Raw genomic sequence first — 18,893 nt, 5'->3', positions numbered from 1 at the left:
TCTGGGATTGTGACAGATTGTACAGAATGAAGTATGACAGATGAAGCATCCTGACAGAAATAGTGTGATCTTAAGTGTGCCCTGCAGAAAGAACAGAGAGTGTGAAAAGAGTGTTTCACGAAGCAGGAGGGGTGTGTGTGTCTCACATACAGTATGTAACACATGAGGTAAAATGTGGGTGTGTGAGACAGAATGGAGTAGAATGTGGTGTGTGGGCAGGAGAGTAGGCAGGAAACAATTTTGTGGGGGTCGTCTGGTGAGAAAATGCATGAATGGTAATTCTGTCTGTGATCACTCAGTGAGAATTGTCTTAAAGTGGGGGTTCAAACTTGAAATTCCCTCCCCAGCTACCACTATACTATTGGAGTAGAGACAGTGTGTGTGAGGTAAAGTGTGACACATTTCAAGGAGACTGAAAGACAAAGTAAGGAGTAAAGTGTGATCCATTGGGAATAATATCGTTCGGAGTATTGTGCAACACCTTGCAGAACCATGGAAAGGTGAAATTTGGGCTGAAAATGAAATGCAATAAAGTGTGATGTACAGGGTGAAAAACAGTATAAAGAGTGAGGTGTAACATTTGAGACATAGAGACTGGAGGCACACTTGGATAAACTGACAATGAAGCGTAATGGATTATAGGGAATGTGACTCATGGGAAAGACAGTGGTGAGTGAAGAGGGTCATGTTGAGGAGTTCTGGAGTACAGAGTGACAGACATTGTGGAGGAGGGTATGCTACAGTGTAAAGAATAAAAGGAGAAAAGTAGGCGTGAGAGACAGAATGGTAGAAAGTTGAACATATGGTAAAAGAAGTGTGACACGTTAGGAAGTAACAGCGTGAAGGTGAAATACAAAATGGAGAACAAAAGCTGAAAGGGGCCAACCAGAGTAAAGTGTTCTGCATAAGAAGGTAGAGTGTGATGCCTTGGAGGGACAGAGATGCCAACGATAGAGCAATGTGTGACAATTTGGGCTAGAACAACGTGAGTAGTGAATTTGTATACCTTGGGTGGTGGGGGGTGGGGATCAGCTAGGTTGTGCCTTAGCTGAATTTGATGCCTCACAGTTCCACATACTTGGGTTCAAATCCTGGCCTGTTATGTTCTCTATAAAGAATGCCTTTTCTCAGGTGTGTCAACGCTCGTCCCACCTGCCACAAACCTCTGATTCCCCAGCACCCAACAAACCTGCACCCCATGGCTCAATTTGTCAGCTCTAAATTGGTCCCTGGAATGAATCATCCAGGGTTGGTTTCTGCCTGTTGGAATGGGTTCTGGATGCCCTATAATGGGTGAGGTGCCTTCAGATAAGAGAGAGCTGGACATTCTGGCAGTGATAGACACAGGATGGAGTAAAGTGCACCACCTTGTTGGGGCAGGGCAGGGAGTGGCGGCACTATCACTGACAGAGACAGAAACAGGAGGAAGTGACAAAAAGTAAGGAGAGCAAAGTATGCACACTTGGACACGCTTGGGGTGGTGGTTTAAAGAATGACTGCCCTTATAAATGAGTAACCATAGAGCACTTCTGGCCCATTTTCTGCCCTCCTGTGTGGTGCTGGCTGCATTCCAGTTTCTTACATGTTAACTTGCCACACACTTTGGAGTTTGACCTTTTACCGCTTCAGTCCGGCCATTTAGCGGAGACAAGGCACGATTCCTCACTGCTCGTGAGCCACACAATGGGAAGACTGGAGATCTTGGAGAGCTCGCTGGCATAACGAAGGGTGGACGCACTCAGAAGCAGGTAGGCCTGGTACAATTTATTATCTGCATTGTGCCGATCTGTGTGAAGGAGAATAGTTGAGCCTGGAGTGATCAGGGGGTTGGGCCAAGTGGATCAGGAGAGGCGGGTAAGTCGTCAGTGGGTGGGCACTCACCTTTCTTGGTCAAATTTAAATTGCGATTTCCTGGTGTAGCTCTCTGTCGCCTCACAATAAGATGCCATCAGAAAATTGATGGCTGGCAGCCTTAAACTAAATATGTGATGGGAGTGGTAGGCCTGAATTTGATCAAACCTAAGCACCCTTGTCACACATGATGGTCACATTGGAGGATATTTGATGCTACAGTAGACACTCATCTGTTTTTTCTATAGCACCATGTTGGAACAGACCCCCTCTTTGGTACCCACCTACACCACTGAATCCAGTGGCACCCAACTAAGGACGTCTCTGGAGATAGTGGACATTGTGGTGCTGGTTTTGTACTTCTTATTTGTCCTGGCAGTTGGATTTTGGGTAAGAGAGATGGGTATTTTCGCTCTTGCACATGGGGGCAGAACCGAATTCTGTGTAAAGAGCCATTTTATTTTCTTCCTCCTTAGTCCATGTGCAGGACAAAACGTAGTACGGTGGATGGCTACTTCCTGGCTGGAAAGAACATGGTCTGGTGGCCGGTAGGTATGATGTCCAGTGGCTACCTGTGAGTTACCACTTATTGACACTCCCTGTGGTATTTAAACACCGACGCTCCTCTCTTTTGCAGGTTGGAGCATCCCTCTTTGCTAGCAATGTGGGTAGCGGGCACTTTGTTGGACTTGCTGGCTCTGGAGCAGCTTCAGGGATAGCAGTCACTGCCTATGAATGGAATGTAAGTGGAAAACGGGGGCCCCTCAGGCTAATGGGTACTTGTAGGCCAGAGGACTACTCGGGATGACAGTTGTTCATTTCAATAAATTGTTTAATCCAAGGCGGCACGGTGGCGCAGTGGGTAGCGCTTCTGCCTCGCAGTTAGGAGACCTGGGTTCGCTGCGTGGAGTTTGCATGTTCTCCCCGTGTCTGCGTGGGTTTCCTCCGGGTACTCCGGTTTCCTCCCACAGTCCAAAGACATGCAGGTTAGGTGCATTGGCAATTCTAAATTGGCCCTAGTGTGTGCTTGGTGTGTGGGTGTGTTTGTGTGTGTCCTGCGGTGGGTTGGCACCCTGCCCAGGATTGGCTCCTGCCTTACACTCTGTGTTGGCCGGGATTGGCTCCAGCAGACCCCCGTGACCCTGTAGTTAGCGGGTTGGTTGATGGATGGATGGATGTTTAATCCAACTCTTGTATCCGAACATCTCCAATGAAGCTCTTGTTTCAGCCCTTTGTTGATGCAAATTTTTGTAAACATAACTTAACTCTTTGATTTTTAAGATTCTGTTACAGTGCCAGTTAACAAAAAGCAGTTGAGCTTGTGCAGATCATTCAGTGCCATTAGAAAGATACCTGACCATCAAAGCATACATTTAAATAACGCCTTTCAGGGTTTTTAGGCTTACAGTGTCTGTGTCCAGTAGGGGGCTCTAGCTCCATAACTGGTTCAAGTTCAATTCTTTCAAACAGATAGATAGATAGATAGATAGATAGATAGATAGATAGATAGATAGATAGATAGATAGATAGCTAGATAGATAGATAGATAGATAGATATAACAGCAAATTGCAACAGCAAAAAAGAGAGTAATCATACAAGACTGATTCAATAGTGACTGAATAGGAGAGTGAAGGCTTGGGTTTTATAGGCAGAGGACAGGAAGGGGTGGGATCTCAGGTGGAAATGAGGTCTGCATGAGGGCGTGATGAAGCAGCAGAAGTGGGCGGGGTCTTAACTGCGCTCTCCTTCTGGTGGTCTGTGGAAGAGGGAGAAAAGGCATTAGTACCATTCATCAACCCCTGGCTCTGCATTTTACTCTCAGTTTAGCCCTTAGACTGCCGCCCATGCACACGTGTGACGATAGATAGATAGATAGATAGATAGATAGATAGATAGATAGATAGATAGATAGATAGATAGATAGATAGATAGATAGATAGATAGATATTTTATTAATCTCAAAGTAAATTGCACGGTTATAGTAGCAGACAAGTAAAAGGCACAGATACTCATAACAAGAATTATAATAATTTTAAGTATTCTAATAAGGTACAAATACACATACAGTATAACAAGAATTATCTATAAGTAAATCAACAAAAGTGTAAAGTGATTAGAATTGCACACACTTATCAGTTACAATTTCACAGTACAGTATGTCAGTCATTGGCACAGTTTATTGCACATAGCGTCACTATCTGTCTGCTAGACCTGTTCAGTAACATTCAGCACACGGAGAACAAGACCATTATAGATGATGGCTGAGGGTAGGAGTGACCTCACCTAACACTCCTTGGAGCGACACAGCCGTCTCAGCCTGTTACTGAAGGTGCTCCTTTATTTAGCCAAGATCTCATACAGAGGGTGAGGGTCTTTGTCCCAGTTAGTAAGCAGCGTCCCGAGTGACCTCTGTTCTACCACTAACTTCAATGAGTCCAGACGGACCCCCAAGATTGATTCAGCCTTTTTAACCAGTGTGTTTAGTCTGTTGGCATCAGCTGCACTAATGTCATTTCCCCACTACACCACCACATAGAAAAATATTCATTGGCCACTACTGACTGGTAGAAAACATATAAGAGTGACCTGCATACACAAACAACCTCAACCTCCTCAGGAAATAGTGACGACTTTGAACCTTTTTGTATCCAGCCTTTGTGTTGATACTCCACTTTAACCTGTCTTTTAGATGCACCCCGAGATACTTATATTTTCTCACCGTCTCCACATCTTCACTATCAATAAGAACCGGAGACAGAGTAAGTTTGACCCTCCTGAAGACTGTGATGTCTTTGTCTTACTGATGCTGATCTGCAAATGATTCAGTCTGCACCATTCAACAAATGCACTGTGGAGAGGCTGTCCTGCTTACAGTACTGCCTCAGAGCCACAATGGCAACATAAATCAGTTATGACACAAATTAGAACTTTATTCTTGGCTTGTCATTTTTTTTCATTGTACAGTCTACATCAGAACTCCATTTCAATAACAGCCATAGCGGGTAGGACACAGTTAATGAGGGCAGCAATCCAAAAAATCCCAGGGTTGAACAAGGTCAGTGGTTGTGGGATTCTCAAATGTCAGGGTCTGGTGACATTTTTCTCATTTTAAGATAATATTGTTTTAGTACAATAAACCAATCAAACTAAGAGCTCCTTCTAGAAATGTCTGGAAATAAAGAACCTTTCTGGTGTTCTCCTGGCTGAGCTTAAGAAACATTTCCTTACAGACTTATATGGCACAATAATACAAACAAAAAGTGTGTATAATAAAAAGGAAAAGCAGGCAAGGAGACATAATAATAAGCAGAAATAAAAATATACAGTATATTTTATATTAAAGATAACATTTCCTAAGCCAGTTATGTACAATTTAGAGTGCAAATCTTACTAAATACACAGCGGCCTGCTAGATATTACTGATCATCACTGCCACCCACATTGGCTCAGTGCAGAACAGAGTGAGTGCAGCCCACCCGTCCATGCGGCGTGCCCCTCCTCACCTGGAGTGGTTCAGCCCTGCTACCAACTGTGGCTGCAGGTTTTCATTCAGTTTCACAAATCAGTGGGTCAGTCTTTCTTCTACTTGATCTTTTTGTTTAATTAGTTGCAATTGTTTTCAGAGCTTTTCACATACCATTTGAAGCATCTACTGCAATTGCCATGTCCATCTGTCCGTCTGTCCACACAAAACAACAAGACTAACGGTGAACAGGTTTTGTTGAAATTTTGGCACACATATTCTTCAAGCAAATTTGTCAAGAAATTTCCGAATTTGTGAAGATGCTTTGAATACAAGGAGCCGTACACATTTTTGACGTTTCAAAACCGGTCATAGAAAAGGCATTGGTAAATTTCCCTACTCATCTACTTTAAAGCGGGAGAAAACATTCTGTGCAACTTTAATTATGGATGAGTTTAGTGTTTCACATTTAGGTTGAGAGCTGTTACTTCAACTTATATATTTTGTATATTTTTCCCAACAGCTGCCCAAAACAGTTAGTGAAACAATGGGAGAGGACCACACGCGAAAGCCGTTTGTACACCAGCTCACTTCTCCTGTCGCTGGAGTTAATTAAACCGTAAAAGTAAAAAAAAAATCAAAAAGTCACTTGTGTAGAAATGAATATAAAATGAAAGGAATTATGGAAGCATCATTTTGTAAGGATAACATGAACAAATGTGTATTCCAGATTTACAGTATGTTTGTTATAAAAAGCCACGCAGGAAAGAGAAGGAATGGGCGATAAATGGGAGTCTTAATTAATGCAAACATTGAAACCAGAAAATTAAAAAAATACCTAGCATCTAAACCCTAAACAAAACCTAACTCCAAGTCAAAACGCCAGAAAGAAAGAAGCTCTGAAAAACATTTAAACACACAAATGCAGTTTGTGCACAAATGAACAAACTTGGATAAGGAAGTGACCCTGGGGCTGAACTTCATACCCCGTGACCTCTGACATCACTCAGTTTTTGACCTTTGGCACGGCTGCTGTAAAGAGACAAGAACACCACATAAAGGGTCTCGAGCACCCAGAGGCAAACCTCATATATTAAAGTTACGCAAAAGGCGTAAAAAGTTGAGGCGTCTTTGAAATCAATCGCGTTGTTTCCTCTTATGATGGATTCTGGGAGGAAGAGGTGGGTCCAGGTGGTCTGTCCCCAGTAGTGACGTCACAGATGGAGAGGTGTCAATCTTGCTTTCTGCAGGAGGGGAAGGAGAAGAGAGAATGTTATTACACAGTGCCTCCTCATGTCTTGGTGGCAAATTACATTCACGCAAGCCTTTAGGTTGTTCCCCAAACACACACGTGTGACAACGCAAGCAACAACATGGCAACTGTCAAAAAAAAAAAAAAAAAACGCACAAAACAGCAACTTGTGTATGGCATAGTGAGAGAATGCAAACAAATATTAAAATTACCCATCAACTCTATAAAAAAAACTCTATAAACCCCCCCCCAAAAAACATTTAAAGAAAATACATTTTCAAGAATGTAAAAGAAGCATCCATTCATTCTCTTAACCCGCTTTATACCGAGCAGAGTTGCGCGGTGGCAGCTGGAGTCTGTCCCAGAGAGCATTGAATGCAGAGCAGGAACAATTACAGGACAGGATGGCCGTCCATGACAGGCTGAACAAACACACAGGCCAAGCACTCACACACATCAAGGACGAATTTAGCACCACCAATCCCCAGAACCTGCAGGTCTTTGGACTGTGGGAGGAAATCCATGTGGACATCACTCACCAATCATGACAATGTTAACACAAAAAACAACCTGCATCCTTAGCCACATTTGCATTCTGATGTTTTATATTCACATTATAATGATTCAGTATTTCTCCAGACCCGCGAGACGAGACTTTGTGCCAACAGATCTAACCACACCTGGGACCGGAAAGAAAAGATAAAGAGTAGATGACAAAGTAGAACATCGTAAGGAATTCAAAAACATTGGTGCGGTACACATGCAGAGCAGGTTAGAGATAATGGAAGTACGAAAATTCGAAAGTCACAAAAAACTGATAGTAAAGATCGCATTAGTGCAAACAAACGGAAATTATTACTCGGTGAAATAACGGAACAGCGTAAAGAGATCAAATATATTGTTCGGATTTAAACTTTAAGTCAGAGACTTGTAGATTGCCTAATTTGTGTTGCCATCAGGGAAAAGTAGTGCTTCTTCCCAAGGAAGAGGCATAACTGAGAGAATTAAAAGATTTGCTGTTTGGTGAAAGTGAAATCCACATACGCGAGTGGCAGAGATGCAAAGTGGCTGGCGCGTAGTGCAGGCCGGGGGGTTGGCGAGCGAAGCGAGTGGTAAAATAAAAAAAAACATATTTTGTAACAAAAATATTTAATAAATAAAAATGTGGTAATTGACTCTTTAAAGTCACTAACATGATTTAAAATGCTCCAAATTTCAAACCAAGAAGCTGAACACACCTGAATGTTATACCATTTTCTAAGTTGTTTCTTTTTATCTTGCATTTACAATAATGTGCGAGTATGATATTTATAAGTTAAAAACAGAAATGTGTATTTTGTCATAGCTTTAAACATGAACTTTGTTTTCATATTTTCTTTTTATTTTATATTTTATCTGTGGTGTTTTCCCCCTTTGTTGTAGCTGAATACTGACAGTTAGTGATGAGACACAGGTGCGAATAACACTAGCTAAGCTAAGGGGTCACAGTTACTTCAGTGCTAATTGATAAGAAAAGACTTAAATAACCAGAGCATAAAATAAGAACAAAATCTTAAAAAGGAAAAAAGAAAAGCATTGCATAACACACAGCTGCTTGCAACATTCAAAGAAAAATGTGGCAAACACTCTTCTTTATAGGCCAACATGAAATGGTAGAAACTGGGAAATTCCAGCTTGCCTAATAACGGCAGATGTCCAGTTAAAGGCACAGCTTTGGTGGCATGAATACTTACAGTTCTGGTGGTCCACAGGTCTGAGCTGGAGAGCCACTGATTTAGGCCTTTACTTACTAATTAGTCCTTTCATTTGCATTTGGCGAAGATGAAGGGGTGCCCAGGTGGTCTGACCACCCCCCTACAGATGCACTGTGTTGCTAAAATAAGACTATAGGTCACAATGTAATCAATGAATATGCAGCACAGAGATGCAGTGGTAGCACTGCTGGCCCCGGGTTCTCCCGACATGGACATTGCATGTGGGTCCCGATGGGTTTGGTTCAGTTTCCTCCCATGGTCCAAAGACAGGTGAACTGGTGACTCTAAATCGGCCCGTGTGTGTGTGTGCGTGTGTGTTCACCCTGTGATAAGCAGGGGCCCTGATCAGGAGTTGTTCCTGCCCACATCCGTTGCTTGCTGGTAATCCTGCCCTGTTAAGTTGGTTTAGAAAATGGATGCATTGACAAATAATATAATTCGTCCTACCCCAAACAACTCTCTTTTGCGCATCGCCAATCCTTAAAACAGACAGAAAAAACATCCTGTACAATTTCAGTTGCAGATTACTTTACTGTTTGACAATCAGCTTAACCCTTAAATCGCTGGAATTGGCTATAGTCGGTTCCCAATGCAATTTGCCAGCACGCTGGATCTGTTTAGTCAGTGGCGTATAATCGTTGAGCAGCCAGCTCATGACCACTGCTGCCCCCTGCAGCACTGCAGCATCACTGTCCGGGGGATTCACCCGCTGCACTAGACTAGCCTGCAAGCGTCAGCACTGGCCTCTATGTGCTTGCGTGCAGCCAGTTCAAGCGCAGTTGGCTCAGCGATTTACTGAATTTCATCAATGGCGTCGGTTGCACCTTGTACATATTGTTCCAGTAGTTTTTTTAAATAGTTTTTACAGTTCATTGGCAGTGTGTAAAATGATCAGTGTTACAGTAATTGTGATGCTCTTTGCATGAAAATAAATATGTGTCACTTTTTCTTGGTGAATTGTGACGTTTACTTAAAAAGTGCAGCAAAAAAGTATTTGGGGTACAGGGGTGCATTCACCCCCAAATATGTGGCAGTTTAAGGGTTAAGAGGGGTAATTTCAACTTGTAGTTTTTGTCTACAGTATTTTTATCTTTTACACTTTTGATAGTTAATCAGCAAACAGATCCTCAGTACTCAGCATGAGCAACTGAAATACAGTAGCAGTGAATGGAGGAATATTTCGCTCAAAATGAGTGGTAGGGTGAGATCAGGTAAGCGTGGATGTGAAGGTGGTTATCCTTAAATGTTGCTGGTGTCAGATCAGATAACTCTTTGTCAGACATGCAAGTATGATAACAGGCAGCACTGGTGGGCTGCATTGTGAAAGCTGACCAGCCTGCAGGACCCAAATAGAAACGTGACTAACTGTAGAGACCAGTAGTGTCAGATCAGATAATCCCTTTAGACAGCAGTATTAGAACAGGCAGCACTAAATTAATGGAAGGAATTATTAAAAAGATTGAGCATAATGTGGCAAGAACAGGCATGTTACTGAGCCGACTGCATGGGGTCAGATGGAGGAGGTTGTCTTTTACTAATATGCTGGAATTCTATGGGGAAGTAACAAAAGGATGTGATCAGGGAAGAGCATATGATATTATTTATCTTGATTTTCCAAAAGCATTTCATACATCGAACATCAAGCTTAAAGAAGTGGGAGTTCAGGGCGTAGTGTGTGAATGTGTACAAAAGTAACAAACACATGGGAAGCAAAGGATTTTGATGTAAGGCACTGTATCAGAATTAGGTGATGTTAAAATGGTTTCTGTCAGGGGTCACTGCTGGGGTCACTGATCTTTTTTAATATACATAAATAATGTTTGTATAAATTAAGTTTGCAGATGATACCAAATTAGGTGGAATGGAAGCTAAGCTAGAATCAGCTGTATCATCACAGAAAGACTTGGACAGAATTCAGGCTCGGGCAGTTCTATGGCAGATGAAATTTAAGATAAGCAAATATCAGTTATAACATGCAAGAAGTAGGAATGTTAAAATTTGAATGCACAGTATGAGCTCTGAAACTTGAAAATACATATTCATGATGTGATTGCCTGAAGGAGTGAAGGGTCTGACAATGTTTGAAATTTGGGGTGCCGACTTGGCCCTCCCCATTTACTTTCAGTCTTTTAACAAAAACAACGCTCAATGGTGTAAAGAATCAAAACAAAAACAGCCACCACATAAGAAGAACGACTGCGACTAATCTAGTTCTGCCATTGGGTCTGTTGATTTGGAGCTCCTCTGCTCAGGTCATCTCCTTATTAAGTGAGGCCTCCTTCTGGGTGGTTGTGTTTTTGAAGCCCAGAGACCGGAAGGGGTGGAATCAGTTAACCAAACTGTGGAGGAAGTAAATGACAATTCAGGTAGCGGCAACACCCCCTCTTGACCCGGGAAGAGCTTGGAGTGTGATCCTCAGGCAGTCTGTGTGACAATGAGAAGGACCTAGGAGTTGCAGTGGACTTATCATTATATACACTGCCAAGCTTGGGTCGCAGAGATGAATAAGAGAAAGGAAGAAGAGACCAGGTTTTGGAGGAAAAATAACTTTATTGCTGAGAAGGCACAAACAGTCCCAAGGCTTTACTCCAAACAGGAATTTATCTTCAGCACAGAAGCACACAGGTTACAAGCAGCAACGCGGGCAAATCTCCCTTCTTTAGACTGAAAGAACACAAAGCCTTCTTCGTCTATCAGGGTCAGTGGCTTGGAAGCACCTACTGTGGCAGATGTAGTCTGGAGGAAAGGGGGCGGGAGAGTGAGCAAACAGACAGGTCAGCACTCAGCTTTAAATGTTATAAAAATCATGCAACAAGCATGTTACATGGCAAGCCTGCAAACCTGCAGCTGATCCCGCAAAGGGAATGTTAGGAGTGCACTTATTTCCCATTGAAATACTGTCTATGAGGGAGTTTTTCGAAGGTCGGTTGGGGCAAAGGCAGCATCGGAACTGCCTTTGTGCGACTGCCGTCACTATCAGAAACTGCAAATCGGCGGTGTCATCAGTTACAACATCTAGACAGTGTATGTACAGAGGCTATTGAGAATGCTAACAGAATGGCAGGTTATGTAGCATGATGTGTACAGTACAAGTCCAAGGAGGTTATGCTCATGCTTTATAATGCACCAGTGAGGCCTCATCAGGAGTACTGTGTGCAGTTTTGGTCTCCAGGCAACAAAAAAGGACATAGCAGCACTAGAAAAAGTCCAGAGAAGAGCAACTAGGCTGATTCTGGAACTGAGAAGTATAAGCAGAATGAGATGAAAGCAGTTGAAATTTTTCAGTTTAAACAAATGGAGATTAAGAGGGGAGATGATTGAGGTTTTTCCAGTGGATGCAGACTATTACATTAAAAGGACTTCAACAAGTACATGGGGACACAGATTGAAACTTACAACCCATGGAATAAATTGCCAAGTACAGGTAGTGTGGTAAATAGTAGGAGTTTAGGGACCTTCAAAAGTAGACTTGATATTATTTTGGAGACATTAGGTGGAAAGGATTGGTGAGCTTTGTTGGCCTGAATGGTCCGTTGCAATCAAAATGTTAAACAAAACATTCTAAATATTCAGTAGTGTGAGAGCAAATCAGCCAATAGATGACCCTACCTTAATGCTGAATGAGATTAGATACTACGTCAAACAGCATTGTGTGGCCACATAACTGTGCAGAACAGTGTGGTGAGAATGACTGACCTTGCAAGACATGCTTTGCATAAATGGCTGACCCTACAAGACAGTATTGGTTAAGCCAGCTCAGTGGTGCCAGTCAGTTCACTTGACTTTCTCTTTGTTTCCGCTCCTCTAGGGGATGTTCATCGTGCTGCTGCTGGCCTGGCTATTCCTCCCTATCTATGTGGCATCTGGGGTATGTCTAACAGCTCCCTCTGTCCGGCTTGTACTCAGGTGGCCAGTTTCGGTCGGCCAACATCACCAGATATCCAGTAAGACCTAACTGTGGCAGCTGGCACCCTGCTGCTATGAGGAGGGGACCCTGTTGCAGGTTTTATTTGTCTTTTTGGTGACCCCCTGCCCCCACACTATATTCTGTTTCAGGTGACAACGATGCCCGAATACCTGCAAAGGAGATTTGGTGGCAGCAGAATCCAGATTCTCCTTGCTATCCTCTACTTGTTTATTTACATATTCACTAAAATATCGGTGAGTTTAATGCAACTGACACCCCATGCCACTTCTCTGAGTCAGAGGTCAATGAGTGACCAATGTTGTCTGTGTTTTAGGTTGACATCTATGCTGGAGCCATGTTCATCCAGCAGGCCTTACAATGGGACCTCTACCTGGCCATCGTGGGTCTGCTGGCCATCACAGCGGTTTACACAGTTGCAGGTGTGAATAGAATGCCATGGGGGGATGCTAGACACTGCCAGCCAATAAGTGTCTTGTAACCCCATTTTGTCTTCTACTCCCAGGGGGCCTGGCGGCTGTTATCTACACTGATGCTCTGCAAACTGTCTTCATGCTACTTGGAGGTCTCATCCTGATGGGTTTTAGTGAGTAGCCTGTAGACAAGAGTTGAGCTGCATATATGAAGAAGTGAAGTGTGTGTGAAGAGGGCCAGCAAGCAGGGAATGGGTTGGGGTGGGGGTGTTGTCAGTAGATATGATGAGATATCAGGAACTAGCAGCTCCTACATGTGTGACATAGCCTATAGTGTCTGCTGTGGCTTGTAATAATAGATGCCATGACATCCGAACAGTACTCGCTGGCTGTCACTGCACTGTATGTTGACAGTGACATTAGCTTTATCTATAGACGAGTGCTTCATCTCTGTCCTCCTGTCAGGTTTTGCCCAGATCGGTGGCTTGGATGAGCTTCAGGAGAAATATCACCTTGCCATTCCCACAGTCCGAGATGTGAATACTAGCTGTGGATTGCCACGTGAGGACGCCTTCCATATTTTCCGAGACCCTGTCACCTCTGACCTACCCTGGCCCGGAGTCCTTGTAGGAATGACCATCCCATCCATTTGGTACTGGTGCACTGACCAGGTATCTCAAATCATCATTCTCTGTATCGCAGCCACGTGCGTGCCTGTTGGCAATACTGATATGTGTGTCCAACTGTCTCTACAGGTCATTGTGCAGAGGTCTTTGGCAGCCAAGAATCTGCTGCATGCCAAGGGGGGGTCTCTGCTGGCCTCCTACCTCAAGGTGCTGCCATTCTTCATGATGGTTCTCCCTGGCATGATCAGTCGCATCCTGTTCACAGGTAGAGTCCATCTTATCCTGGCATAATCCAGTTTTACTTGGTGGTCAATCCAGCTGTAACACACTGTATTTTACAGAGGAGGTGGCCTGCGCTGAGCCAGATGTCTGTAAGTCAGTGTGTGGAAATGAGCTGGGCTGCTCTGACATTGCATACCCCATGTTGGTTATGAAGCTCTTGCCTGCAGGTGTGTACTTTATCTCTGAGTTGATGCCAGGGTGGGCTTTTATACTCTGGGCCTGACATAATGAGCCTCTCATGTGTTTCAGGGCTGCGGGGCCTCATGATGTCCGTCATGATTGCTGCCCTCATGTCCTCGCTGACCTCCATCTTTAACAGCTCGGCCACTATCTTTACCATGGACATCTGGCGCTTCTGCCGACCTCGCAGCTCGGAGTGGGAGCTCATGATAGTGGGCAGGTAGGGGAGAATTGCTGAGTGTCATTGATCATCTTTGAGAACGAGGCCTTTCCTGGGTACTGACCAAGCTAAATGAAATTATGTGTCTGTTTGTCTTGAATATAAGGCAGGAATGTCTACTGACCCACTTACTGTACTTTGTGGTCTTCTTTAAGCTATACTGACTCCCTCCCTCTGTTCATGCAGGGTGTTTGTGTTGGGACTAGTGGTCATCTCAGTGCTTTGGATCCCACTAGTCAAAGCCAGCCAAGGAGGACAGCTCTTCATCTACATCCAGTCCATCAGCTCATACCTCCAGCCACCAGTTGCCATTGTCTTTATAGCGGGATGCTTCTGGAAGAGAACTAACGAGAGGGTAGGCCTCCAAAGTGATGGTTGAGATTCTTAGTTGGATCCATCTGATCTCTCATTCACTCACTCACTCTCTCTCTCACTCACTCCCCCAGGGTGCGTTTTGTGCACTGGTACTTGGCTTGCTGGCAGGATGTGTGTGGATGGCGCTGGACATGGTGTACCCTGCTCCTCAGTGCCACGAAGAAGACTCCCGGCCAGCCATCGTGAGGAATGTCCACTACCTCTACTTCTCTATCGTTGTCTCTGTCTTCACACTGGTCGTGGTGCTGGTTATCAGCTTGACCTCTGAGCCGCCTTCCCAACAACAAGTAGGTAGGAGTGAGTGCCAGTTTGTGTGTGTGTGAGTGGCACCATTAGCAACCTTTGTTTGACTGTTTAATCAAATTGAAAGGCAAGGCAGGGCTTCACTGGAGAGTCACTCAGAGAATCGTTCCAGTCTGTCCCACAGGGTCTCTAAATCAGAATGGGCATCTCATCCAGTCGAGCACTTGGAGAGTGCCATCAGTCTATCAGGGTGTTTTTGTTCTAATAGTGAGGGTCTCTTATATAGCGTCAATTTCTATCTTTCTGCATCTGATGCGTTTGCCCCAGGCATTACACTTGCTCCTTTGTTCTCCTTGAGATGGTGGCAGCAGCAACCGAGTGTAAATTTGGGGTCTTTGGTTCACACAGCAGCCTTCTTTACCATTGCACTACTTGGATAAACTCCCACTTTGGACTCAGAGACCAGGGGATAGCAGACAGCTTCTTCACATGAGAACAGGGGCACGAGACCCTAGGTCATTGACACATGGTCAGTGTGCTCCAGATGTTTGCCTGGGATTCAGGGTGAGAAAATGCTCCCCTCTGGGAGGCTTGACTGATTTCCTACCTTCCAGGTTGTTGTCCAATTGCAGAATTCATTCGACTTCAGTGGCACCCCAAGGTGCATTTTAAAAGGGAGCCGTAGGCACAGGCGAGGAGGTGATTTATTAGAACGGGTGCCAGCCAAGACCATGAATTCATGCATCTCCATCTTTTCAATTTTCTTTTACCTTAAACAGACGAGTCGTCTAACCTGGTTCACACGCTTTGACAAGCCACCTCAGGGCCATGTGGAAAATGAATCAGTCGGCGAGGACGGAGAAGCAGATGTCCCTGGGGATGGAAAAGATGGAGGCAGAAGTGGCACAGGTAATTTATGTTCCTAAGAGATGCTTTTGCAAGCTGCATTAGCTCAGTCCTCCTCGGGCTGCTGTGCTGAGCACATTCAAGGACCATTCACATTAACGTGCCGAATTGTTCTCTGGCAAGACAGAATGCAGGGGACTAACGAGAGGGAAACGGCTAGATACGAGGACCTGGATGGAAGGTTCGGTTTGAGTCAGTAGACTTGGGCTACACTCAGCTGAGTCTGCAGTTTGCTGGGTGTGACAGGCGTGATGAAAAGCAGGGCCATCAAGAGTGTAACAGAGGTGGCTGTGCAACAGGAGATGTGAGCTGGGGTGTGCAAGTGCTGATGAGACAAAGGCTAGGGGCTGGTCAGCCTCGGCAGGGTCACCTGATCAAAGGTGTTTGATGTTGAAAGACTTAAAACATCCAATGACCCCAAGTTACGTCACTGATGATGTGTTCCAGTGCATCCGAAGATGTATAATATAACTGTCCCACATCAATGACAGGCCTTCAGACTGTTGTCCACATCAGTAGTACTGACATGCTCCAGACTGGCCCAGTGATATTTCATATCACTTCTAAGCAGTGCACCATTCAGAATGGGCTCCAGATCCAAACATGCTGCTGATTAAAGTTTTATACCAGCATGCAGCAGACTTACACATCAAGCAAAGAAAACTCCAGTTGGTCAACATTTGGCATATGCCATGTCCCTAATGAGGGATGGTTTGTAGTCGCCATGTTTCAGATCATGGCTGTACAACTCCAAGGGTCTGGTCTCAAATTCTGGCCTAGTGAGGGAGTCTGCATGCTCTCTGTGTCCACGTGTAATTCCATCAATCATCCAAACATGCGTGTTAGCTTATATAGCATCACTAAATTGACCTGGCATGGCCTAACTAACACTGCTACAGGTTTTTTTAACAATTCAGACTCTTGGAGGCCCTAAGTAGCACATCGCCATCATATATAACCTTATATATAACCTTTTGCTGGTAATGCCATGCCATACCAATTTTTGGGCATCACATGATAGCAAGGCAAGCATATTGTCAACAATAATGAAGCAGCCTGTCCACAGAGCAGTGGCAGCCATGATAACCAAAATGGTAAATGTGTTATTATGAGAATAATATCGTTTTAAATAAAAGCATGCAAAATGAGAAACTAGCATGTGTGTTACCCACAACCCACACACCATGGGTGACAGGGCCTTCAGCTGTATAGCGCCCAGACTCTGGAATGACCTACCGAAATTCATCAGGTCAGCTGACTCCATGAATTGTTCTAAAAAACAACTCAAAACTCATCTGTTCAGGAAGGCTTTTAGGTCTACTTGACTTTATTACCCTTCTCTCAGTTTACTTCTCTGTCCAGATGCTAATGTAACTTGTGTGTGTGTGCGAGACCATCAATTATGTTGTCTGTTTTTTTTTTCAGAATTCACTGTCTTAATCTACTTTATTTATTTATCTGGTTTGTACAATGCTATATACTGTATATGCTGCCGTTCTTTATTATATTCTGCAAGTGCCTTGAGCAAGGGAAAGGCACTATATAAATAAAATGTATTATTATTATTATTATTTATTATGTGCAAAACACTCAAATATTTTGAGATGCAGTACCTGTGGTGATCAGGGGGTCGCACTGGTGCTCCAGTGTTGGCTGAACACAAACTCTTACTCTGGCTCTGTGGAATACGCAATACATTAGACATGGAGAGTGATGTCAGTTAGGATAAGCGTATAGGCTTATCAGGTCATTATTGTCCCACAGATTTAGTGCAGTGAAATTGTAACAGGAGGTGCTAATCAGTGCCTTAAGTAGACAAATCACATCCATCACACAATTGTACTTGTGGCCAACATCAAGCAGAACAGGCACTTCTTACGACACACACACACACAATGTGCAACACTAAAATGGCCATTTCATCAAATGGATTAAGTGATTATGCAATGTAAAACTGATTCCCCACCCTGCCCACTGACCTAAACTGCAGCTCTGTTAGTTTTAGAGCACGGAAGACAAATGGGGGTCATACTGAGGGCATAGCAGTGCCCCCTGAAACATGAACAATGTCACAGTCAGCACTTTCAACTATCCACCTTCACACTCTTCAGCATCACCGAGACCAAAACTTGCGTGAGCAGCTGTGTTCTGCACCGGTTAACATTTTCTCCTAAAATTTCAGCCTTTTAGTCAAATCCTCAAAGTCTTATTAATGGATGCACTTCCCCTCAGCCGCTGCCATTCAAGTTTGTACCCCCACCCACCCTATTGTTGCACAAATAACTAGGGCCCGCCTAGCCGGCTGACACTCAAAATAACTAACCCAACCCAGCCTGCTGCCACTTAAGCATCTACTCTTGCCTAGCCAGCAACCACTCAGATAACTAACCCTGCCCAGCCTGATGCCACTCAAGAGCTGAGCCCTGCCTTGCTAGTTGCCACTAAAATAACTAACCCCGCCCCCCAGGATGCTGTCACTCAAGCATCTAGTTTCAGCCAGCCAGCTCTTACCACTCAAATAACTAACCCCGCCCATCCAGCTGGCCCCGCCCAGCCTGTGAGGCACTGTCTGCTGCACTACTTTCTCATGAACCCAGTAATGGCTAATGAGAGATTTAGAACAGAGCATCATGTTTTAAAATGTATTAGCAGCTTTAAATGTGAAGCTCTCAGGAGGTACAAAGAATTCATGAGACAGTCCCAAGTTTCACCCCTTGACTGGCAGGACGTCTCAGATCAGAGCAGTAGTTTCAAGGCACTAGCACAGCTTAATTTGGGCATTTAATTCCATCATAACATTTTAAAAGGCCCATCTTTAATATTGTATTTTACGTATATAGCATTTAGACAGCCAGCTGGTCACCACTCAATGCCACACTGCATGTCCTCCCAGATTTGTCCCAAATAAGCTGCTGTCCGGTAAGGTTATAATTCCTCACACCTCCTTCCTTTTGCAGGGCCAGAAACAAGTTGGTCTCAGAAGCTGAAGGCTGCCTTCATGTGGCTGTGTGGTCTGCAACGGCAGGACGGGCACAAAGCCCCCTGTCCCCCAAAGCCTGTGGTGAACATTGCTGTGCTAGAAGAGGACCCGCTCATGAAACACATGGTCAACGCCAACCTCCTGGTCTGCATGAGCCTGGCTGTCTTCCTGTGGGCGTATTTCGCTTAGCGAGGGGACTCCTGCACAAATGGTCATTTGCTTTGTGTTAAATTAAAACAAATAAAAACAAGGACCAGCGTCCTGAGGCACCAATACATGTGCACTGATGTTTGTGGTCAGTCCAGGCAGCAGAATATAATCTTTAATGTGATGGAGTATGCCATACGCCTCCTTGTGGACGCTTTATTCCAGGAGCCAGCGACACGTTCACCACGCTGGAATGACTTACACAAAACGGCAAT

General features: G+C 44.3%; 1 protein-coding gene across 1 annotated transcript; it reads left to right on the top strand.

Moving 5' to 3' along the window:
- The first annotated feature begins 1,584 nt into the window (after positions 1 to 1,584).
- slc5a11 (solute carrier family 5 member 11) lies at positions 1,585 to 18,766 on the top strand. Its single transcript, XM_028814582.2, has 16 exons — positions 1,585 to 1,748; positions 2,100 to 2,241; positions 2,328 to 2,399; positions 2,489 to 2,593; positions 12,130 to 12,189; positions 12,378 to 12,482; positions 12,563 to 12,668; positions 12,752 to 12,832; positions 13,125 to 13,330; positions 13,415 to 13,550; positions 13,627 to 13,734; positions 13,817 to 13,967; positions 14,154 to 14,322; positions 14,414 to 14,629; positions 15,365 to 15,494; positions 18,449 to 18,766. The coding sequence occupies exons 2-16, from the start codon at positions 2,104 to 2,106 to the stop codon at positions 18,658 to 18,660; spliced, it is 1,995 nt and encodes a 664-aa protein (XP_028670415.2). The 5' UTR covers positions 1,585 to 1,748; positions 2,100 to 2,103; the 3' UTR covers positions 18,661 to 18,766.
- The last annotated feature ends 127 nt before the right edge of the window (positions 18,767 to 18,893 follow it).

The sequence above is a fragment of the Erpetoichthys calabaricus genome, chromosome 11 (genome assembly GCF_900747795.2).
Source record: "Erpetoichthys calabaricus chromosome 11, fErpCal1.3, whole genome shotgun sequence".
In the NCBI taxonomy this organism is placed as follows: Eukaryota; Metazoa; Chordata; class Cladistia; order Polypteriformes; family Polypteridae; genus Erpetoichthys; species Erpetoichthys calabaricus.
This window is presented reverse-complemented; position numbering and strand designations above follow the sequence as displayed.

Excerpts from the sequence above, each read along its gene's own strand:
- slc5a11 (XM_028814582.2), top strand. The coding sequence starts at position 2,104 with ATGTTGGAACAGACCCCCTCTTTGGTACCCACCTACACCACTGAATCC. Across the intron at positions 13,331-13,414 it reads GGTACTGGTGCACTGACCAG|GTCATTGTGCAGAGGTCTTT; the intron begins GTATCTCAAATC and ends CTGTCTCTACAG. Across the intron at positions 13,968-14,153 it reads GAGCTCATGATAGTGGGCAG|GGTGTTTGTGTTGGGACTAG; the intron begins GTAGGGGAGAAT and ends CTGTTCATGCAG.